The sequence below is a fragment of the Mchenga conophoros genome, linkage group LG5 (assembly GCF_057382185.1).
Source record: "Mchenga conophoros isolate Kocher_MC1m ecotype Shallow Benthic linkage group LG5, M_conophoros_male_GT1.1, whole genome shotgun sequence".
Taxonomy (NCBI): Eukaryota; Metazoa; Chordata; class Actinopteri; order Cichliformes; family Cichlidae; genus Mchenga; species Mchenga conophoros.
In genome coordinates, this window is record NC_140530.1 from 35,456,691 (window position 1) to 35,465,962 (window position 9,272).

General features: G+C 38.5%; 1 protein-coding gene across 1 annotated transcript in view; it reads right to left on the bottom strand.

Annotated features, from left to right (window-relative positions):
• LOC146574993 (guanine nucleotide-binding protein G(s) subunit alpha-like) overlaps positions 1–3,490 on the bottom strand; it is a 39,284-nt gene extending 35,794 nt beyond the window's left edge. Inside the window, exon 1 of the mRNA XM_085275124.1 lies at positions 1,741–3,490. Coding sequence (XP_085131250.1) covers positions 1,741–1,879 — 139 coding nt within the window. The 5' untranslated portion in view covers positions 1,880–3,490. The remainder of the gene's footprint in view (positions 1–1,740) is intronic.
• Positions 3,491–9,272: the final 5,782 nt, after the last annotated feature.

Below are 9,272 nucleotides of genomic sequence, written 5' to 3' on the forward strand. Positions count from 1 at the left end.
TAGCAGAGAAGTCCTGTCCATTGTGCACAGACATTGCCCTGTCACAGGCCTTACCTACTTTTAAACAGTGCATGTTACACAAAAGCCAAAAGGCGAGACCTCGATGTACCCAACCTAAGAGTCAAGAACCTTTTACTTTTCTTATCTCTTTTTACTGCTCTTATCATTGACTGCTCTTATCTTATGTATGAAGAAACTTGAGTTTTACTTGAGTATTCCCATTTCAACAGTGCATTTTACTTCACTGTGTTTAAGAAGGAAATATCCTCTTTTAAAACATTACTTCATGTATTTGTTACTTTGCAGTTTCTGATTTTACATTAAAAAAAACAAAAAGGTCAGCGTATTATACACACTGCATTGTTAAAGATTAAACCGGTGGTTCCTGCCACTTCTGGCTAGTGACCTCTTCCAAAGGCAGTTCCTCCAAAGAGAGATTTCCCCTTTAAACGTCTCATTTAAAGAACAATTTTGAGACCCATTATGTCACAAAGCAACACACACAGACCAGAAAAGCAAACCTCATGACCCCTTAGATTTCTCCTGTGACCCAAACCCTTATCTTGGGAACCACAGGTAACTTCATGAATTGTTCTACCTCACCTTGGCAAAGCACTAAACACTAGGATACTACTTTTAACTTGTACTACGCATTTTATGCAACACTGAATCGTAAATACATTTAGCTTGTGTAGTTTTACATAGGGAGGCTGATGCACGACACGTGCACTTTCACCAAAGTCTGCCCCTTCTTCCAGAGGCGACAAGGACCAAGGAAAAAAAAAAAAAAGCTCCAACATGTAGACAACTATTCTCTCCCCGAGCATGTCATTCAGGAGAAAAACTGCTAGACCCTGAACCCTGATGTTAATAATTAAGAAAATAAATTTCTGGATAAGAACAGCCTTCAACGTGTCCTTGCAAAACTGAGTGTGAAAGGAGCCCGGCCATCACATCTCCATCCCCAAGCACCAGGAGCCAGCCAGGCTACAGGCCTGCTTTTCAGAGAAGGCGTAGAGCGAGAGAAACAGGCATTCAAGGCAAACTAGTAATCCTAATTTGCACTCTGTAGTCCAGCACAAGGGCTGGCCTTAAGGTTCACACTGCATCATGTCAGGAAGGCTCTCGTGATGAGGCCAAAAATAGCTTTACCAAATAATGGCTAATTAGAGGATATTAATTTCCAGAGTGGGTGGTGTGGACGGATTATGCAAAAAGAGAGAGAGAAAAAAAAAAAGTATGTCATATGCAGTATGAAAACTAGGCTCAACCAGGATGTACGCAGCAGCCACAAATGAACCAGATCACAAGTTTGGTTTTTTTTGGTTTTTTTTACATGTGTGGAGGTGAGAAAGAGCCATGCACAAACGCCCGCGAGTGGCCTCCCGGCCTCTGCGTGGTGCCTGTGTGTGTGTGTGTGTGTGTGTGTGGTTCCCTCACACAGATGGTGGTGTCTGTCTGCCCCCCTCTCTCTCACATGTTCTGCAATCATGCTCCATAATATCCCATGAATGCAGACAGGCCTGCTTTTTCAACTGTCCTGTGCCAAGACGCTTGAAGCGAATTAGTCGGGACTTCATGGCGTTGCATCAGTTCTTGATGCCTTGCTGTAACAGTGGTCCTTACACACTTTTCATGGGTACAGTCTGCTACAGTGGCACCAACATGAGTTAAACAGGTGAAAATGCTGTTTTGTAGGAACAAAATGGAAACAGTAATGTTAAATTTCACAAAACCTACCCAACAGCAGTAGCCGGTGAGTTGCCCGGTATATCTGTTTGTCTTTTTGGAGCTGCTTCTCAATCTTTTTGTTGGCTTCCCTCTGTGCCTTCTCCTCATTTCGTTGGTCTTCAGTCTTACTATTGCCAAGGCAGCCCATCTTCCCAAAAACCCAGTTGCAGGTTCAGGGTTTGGAGGCAGGGCGGTTGATATGGTTGGGGTAGGTGGGTGAAAGAAGAGGGTGATGGTCAGAAAAGAGAGGATCTTTTTTTAAATCAATCCCAAATTCCTAGACTGGCCCAAGAGAGGAACACCTGGCTCCAAATGGGTGACATGTATCTTGCCAGATGCAGAAGAAGTAGACGCCAGGTAGTAGACAGTGAGCTTCACCAGGCTTTGGCAAAATGTGTATGTGTGGAGGAGGGGATGGGGTGGGGGGTGTGGATATTTACTGGCAATTTATCAGCAACAGATCAGTCAGAAAGGAGCAGAGCTACGATGCCGCCCTTCTCAGATGCTTGATTCCTGTAGTTTTTTCCCCCACTGTAAATCCGCAATGAAGTCATCAACATTGATATGAGAGTGGATGTAAAATTTCCAGCTTCTGGCTGCACATGAATGAGTGTCTAGGGATGGCGATGGTGCTGGTGGTGGGGTCCAGATTCCTTAAAGGTGTATTTTTTTTACCCCCCCTTCTTTTCCTCCTTTGTTTTAAATATACACGTATGTATATTTTCTCAAGCTTTGATGTTAAATCTTCCTCAGCAAATGTCTCCTCCGGAGCCCATCTTTGGCAGATGCCTCACTACTCTGCCGTTCAATTCATTTCCACTCACAACCAAAAAGAGCCCCGTTTTCTTTTTTTCCATCGACTCTCCCTTTAAATATAATTTCAGGTTATTATTTGAAATCCTATCTCAGGCTGGCCAGGAAAAAAAGCACATTAACAGGGCGGATGGGGAGAAATTAAAAAATTAATATTTCCTCTTAAAATGACGGCATGTGAATCATCAGGCTACAACCCGGGCTTCTGTCTCCACCACAACAGTCACATTATATATAGGAGCCTTATCAATAAGATCCCGTTTTTAGCCGATGTCCAAATTATTTCCTCTCCCCCGTAAGTAGATGCTGGTGCTTGGCTTTTTTTTCCTGAGGTTTCACGAGAACCCCCCCACCCCCCAAAGAAAAGAAAAAAGGAAAAAAGAAAAGAAAAAAAAGGGGGGAAAGAAACAAGGCCCCTTCTCCGTCCTTTTTCTCTCCGTAACGTCAATTTATATTTCTCCTCACATCAGAAAGCTTCTCCGGGGCCGAGCTAAGGCGGTGTTTGGCAGCTGGATGTCCTTGAATATAGCGCGATATCCAGGTGATATTCGTGGAAAATCCTCCGTTATTTTCCCGTTTGGCGCAGGTACAAGGCGCTGTCAAGTCTCTCGGATTTTTGTATTCCCTTTGAATCCGTATGGTAGATTATGGTTACATGTGCATGATACATGAACATACCGCGGTGTTTTCAATCACTGGTCCAACGGCGACGCTGTCATTTTTAACCGCCGACAGGCCGCGGTTGCTCCGATGAACCGGTCGGGGAGGTGAGACTCGTTTCTTTGCTGTGTTACCCTGAATTATTTTTGCCCACCTTTTTTTTTCTCTGAGAATTGAACATTGAGATAGATAGCGTTGTAGAGGCGGGGTGGGGCAAACGGCTCTCACGGAACCCTGGGAACGAAGAACCGTGGTCAAGTTTTCCGGGACGGAGAAACTCGACTTCCGCTGGAAGCTTTCACAATAAAAGCCGAAAGGACGCATAAGCGGAACTAATCTCTTAAAAATAGATGTTTTCGTCCTTTTTAAGTATTTTTTGCTGACACACACAAAAACAAATACAGGGTGTGTATACAGTTAGGTCACACGTCTTTGATTTAATGTTTTTCTGTGTTTTCATTTTATTTGTATTCTTGCACTCTACAAGACATTGCCTGATTGTATACTGGACCTTTGTGCAATCCCTCAGTTCACAGTTCACTAATTCGAGGTCATTTCTTACTATTATATATGAGAGTTTATTTTGACTGAAAAATAAATAAATAAATAAAAAAGATGCCATCCAAGTCAAAATTACTGGTTCTCATTTCAAATTTTAGACTTCATAACTTGAAACTTCTTTTTCCAAAAGTTTGAGTAAGTTGAAAATTACATATTATCCCACATGTTTGGCCTATGGCTGGCAAAAATAAAATAGTTTTGGTTGTTTTGTTTATTTCTTTCCGTGGCCTGAAAACAAGCTTCCATAATAATTTACAAAATCTCTCTGTTGTGGCCTTCTTCAGACACAAAAAACTTGTGGACTGATGTGTATAATCAGTAATAATAACATAAAACGCTAATTACAATGGAGGTAACGTAATAGTGATAGGGGTTATTTCCCCTGCAAAAGGAAAAAAAAGGTCATAATTTTTTTTTCACCTTATATTTTTAAACTTCACCATCATACACCGGCTGCACCTGACATTTCAGAACAGTTGCCTTTGAGGGAAGTGGCACAAATAGGAAGTTGGGCTGAATGATGACCTTTATCCTATGATTATACATTTCTACCTCAATGATGGTGCTCTACAATGTCCCCATTTATAGGTAGCAATGAGTCATTAAATGATTTGAGTACAAAAATCACATCAGCCGTCATAATTTTTTGGGTTAAAAAATGCAAATAGCTTGTGATTTGTTTTGATAGCAAAGGTCCTCACAGTGATGTGTCATAAATGGCCTCCACAGTAATGTGCTCTCAGCCCCATCCAACACTGGAATTTTAGACTTCCAATTTTAGACAGCACTTTCCACCACTGTTACCACCAAATCCAAGAAAATCTTTTGAACATCTGGGTTTTGAGGGATTATCTGGTGGCACATGGTGGTATAAGACCTTACTAAGACAATTTATGTTGTTTTGTTTAACCATTAAATATACAGGGGTCGGGGTCTTTTAGAATTCTAAACCATGCATTTAATAAAAGGGAACGTCAACAGGCTTAGATTTGAGCCTTGGCTAATTTGACCAGAGGTCCCAACGAAACCCCAGTACTCCTATAAGTGTAAGAAAAAAGGGAAATATTTTCAATATTTTATTTTATTTACTTATTTAACATGTGACATTTGACATTGATTCACTAATGCAAATCTATGTGGAGCTCAGGGCAAAGGGTTCCTGATAAATATAGCCCCGCAGCAACAGAAAATCCCAGAAAGAGCTTAAAATAAAAATCAGGCATCCAAGCATTAATTGAAGAAAAAAAAAAAAACAGCCTTTGAAACTTTTGCTATGTGAAACATTTATTCTTTTCACAGATTTTTGCAGTTCTTCTAAAACTGGCTTTAAAATCCTCTCTCTGAACTGCACAAAACTTACAGCCACACAAGTGGAGTTTTAATTATTTTTAAAATATATTTAGTAAATACATTAATTTTTTAGTGTGTGTGTGTGTGTGTGTGTGTGTGTGTGTGTGTGTGTGTGTGTGTGTGTGTGTTAAAGTATAACGTTTCACCTGAACTGCGAAAACAGAACAAACATCAATACATTTAACCCACCCACCAAATCTTAAGGCCGAGAAGGTACTTTTGGCTTTTATTTTGAGGGTAATGTGAGAGTAACGCTCGTTTCCGCCTGCATGCCACTTGACGCATCTGGAATGAAGCAGGGTCGGATCACATGATTGCCCGGAGCGTCATGAAGCAGAGGTACAGAAGGGGAGAGGCGCCCTCTTTGAAGCAAAATGATTATTATCCTGTCCGCCGCCTCATTCAACACCTCTGACAAACTTTACATCAAGTTATTCAAATATCGGCTCATAAAGAGATTAATGCTTCCATATACATTCAATCGCAGTAACACCGCTAGGTTACTAATAACAGGAATATGCTAATACGACTATCAACAGTTAATAAGTGAAGGGCAACAATCTTGTTTACCAAATTCTTCAGGTGGCAAAAATGGAAAAAAAAAGTCCGTGTAAAAAGTAAGTGATAAAACTTGCAGCCTTTCAAAGCAAATGTATCACATGGTTTGGTACAAATTACTACTTTAATGGCATGTTGTCACATCTGATAGAAAAAGTAAACGTAAGCTCTCCGTTTATAACATTATTATTGTCACTTCATTCCAAACTAAACGGTGATTATAAAAGTCAAATTAGCGCTGTCAGTTATTTGAGAACGAAAAAGAAAGTAGCGATGCCCTGTTGGAATCGCATTTTAAAAGCTGCGAAGAAACTTTCATTAAATTACAAAAGACTACAACAGTGAATGCAAAACAAATGCTGAGACTCTGATAGAGGACTTCAGGAGGAGAAGGATATCTATAAATCATGTCCTGCCTTTCACAGTCTGCAAACCAATTCAACACCTAATGGAGCTTCTGAAACAGCGTTTACAGGGCTTTGCCAAAGACCACTGAGGTCACATTGCTTTAGTAACTCATGGTTTTTATTAATCTGGCATTGAGAGACTACCAACACTTTTTAGGGTATGCTATGGTTAATGCTAAGACTAGGATAGACCTTTATATATATATATATATATATATATATATATATATATATATATATATATATACATATATATATATATATATATATATATATATATATATATATATCTTATGTCTATAAAAAATACAAAAAAATCATGAAGCTGAAATGTGAATTTAGCATCCAGCAAAAACAAGATGTAATAATATTAAAAATTTTGTCTTTCTAACAATGAATATTGTGCTGTCATTGTTAGTCATGAGCGAAACTTAGAAGTCTCCACCTCGACGTTAGGTACTCAATAAATAGTTCCATGCCATCTTTACTTTGATATAACGGAAGTTTATTTCAAATGAAAGAACAATTATTTTTGTCATCTATAAGTCAAAATTGGAATTATTATTTCAGAAATTCAAGCCTTTTTTTCCTCAGATGTTTGAGTTAGTCAAAATTCTGATATAGCCACATATGGCTGAAAAAATTGTTTGTATGTTTGATTGTTTTTTTCCACTGCTGGAAACAAACTTCTATAATAACACACAAAATCTCTGTTTGCATGATTATTTGTTTATCCTCCTAGAGCATCAGGAGCTAAACAACCAATCTTGGCACACAGGTACATCATAGGCCCCCGGAGGTTCTTATCTATATCAGATATTACAATGTCATCATGTTGCCAAGGAACCACCTAGCAATGTGCTAAAATGACCAGTTTTTAGTTGTTATTCATGCAAAACAACCTTTAAAAAGCTCAGTATCATTTTATTGTTGGACAACAATTTATCATTTATATCCACAAAAGTTTAAATATGCGTGATATTTTACACCTAGCATATAAATAGCATCTACCACACATATGTTTTATTTATTTATTCACTTTTCTCACTCTGATTAAGTATATAGGTTTGCCAGCAGCATTAACAAGCCTAACATTACTGTTGCATGGACATGTACTTGTAATAAATACTTTAATATTTAATTTACCAAATACTTTATTTGGTAAATTTTGCTCATTATTAGAGTTCAAAAGGATTATCCGAGATACGCTCACTAGCTAATGACCATCCGTGAGTGTGTGGTTTCACAGTCACCCCCATCCCACCCCCTCGCTCATCACATCTGGTTTCAAAACACCAAAATGATGACAACAATAATGCTAAACATGAGGTAAAAGGTACATCAGAAATTTTGAGGTAACAGGTCGTCAGTAGCTAGTGGGTGAGATCACACTGTGTTTGCTTTGAGGGCTATATCACTGACGTCGTACAGATCCTGGAGTCTTAACAGTCTTAACAGAGTATTAAGAGCAGTCTGAAGCCTGAACTTTGGACTTATTCCTTATACATCCGGTGACCTTATTAACATCCATTTTTTGCCGTCTTTACTATGTACATTTACCATTGTAAGAGCATATATGTGACAGAAAATCTGGAAAAACATAACACGTCATAATGGTTCTACCCTAAACTTACTGACGAGCTGCAAAAAGCAATAAAAACAATTATTTAAAGTAATTAAACAGACACTGAGAGCCATTCAAAAAAAGGACGTCCTGTCATCTTCACTCACCTCCTGGCGATTTAGATATGCAAGTGGCTCTTTGGCCTTTAGATCACAGACGGATGCATGTAAAACACACACACACACACACCTCCCTCCATAAATGTGTCAAACAGCAAGAGAAACAAGCTCAGGGCAAAACACATAAAGGTCATCAATGACAACTAAATGCTGCTGTGGCTCACTAATGAATGCCCACAGACGAGTGAAAAAAGACTAATAACTTCAATTTCAGAAGCAATATAAATGCAAAATCTCTGTAAACAAAACTTTTCTCAGTTCAACGGCGTTTTTGTCGTCGCAAACCACGTGCACTTCGCTTATAAGGTTTTGCCAGTATACTGAAAGGAACTTTGTACAGTCACCTGCAAACTGTCAAAGTGGGTGGTATCATGAACTATGACAGTAAAAATCTCAACAAACGCAAATGATTTGACCATATGTGGCATTTCTGTAGGTGTGAGCAATAGAGCCTTTGTCCTTATGCTGACCTGTACTGAAGGTACAGTCAAGGAGAAAACTTACACTTAAATAATTATGATATTTTCTGTGCACACTAACTAATAAAGTAAGTTAAAAGCTATGACAGGAGAATAACATTTGTCCTCTTTGTTTATCTCTAAATCACTTCTCTCAACTATAGTAACAATAATGATGGTTTAATTCTGTTTAAACCAATTTGTCACCCACATTTGCATTTGGGTGACATAACTTTATTCAGTTATATCATGTTATGCTTACATAAATCCTCTAGATGGTAGCATCTCTCACACATATAACATTCACTGCAAACAGATGTATCTACAGTGTTAACATTATTTTCTTCTTATATATAAACGAGCATGCTTATTGAGTGTTATCTGACGCTGACCAGAGAAACACATCAGCTTCCATTAATTTCTGGTTCACTTCCTTCCTTCTTTTGCCCAGCTGCACAGCTCAGATGTTCTTTTTATATCCAATAAAATGTCGTGTTTTGCATTAGTACGACAATATTGCAAAGTATTAAAATATTCCAAGAGCTCACCTTACTTCATCTAAACATGTTTCAATTGCCTTTTATCAACACAAAATGCACAGGTTTATTGAATATGAACAAGTTGTGTTGATTTAACTCAGTTGTTTAAGTTTCTGCCAATGTCCACTATTGAAATAAATAAATCCAACTTGGCCTTTTTTCAGTGTAGAGGTGTTTTGCAAGTCTACAAAGTTTTATACAAAAGGAAATATGCCATGCCTTTTTCATAATTAGCTATTTATATTTGCATATGTGAAACATACAGATATAAAAACAAATCTAAAGCAGACATGCTATGTCTACTTACTAATGGAAGCATAAACAATGAATGGTAAACGCTGCTATTCTGTGCACAGTTTCCATTGTGTATCATGGGTCTCTCACATATTATCAGCAGGGGTGACTCCCCGACACTGCTGGTGACATCATTTCTTGTCCTATAAAAGCTGACA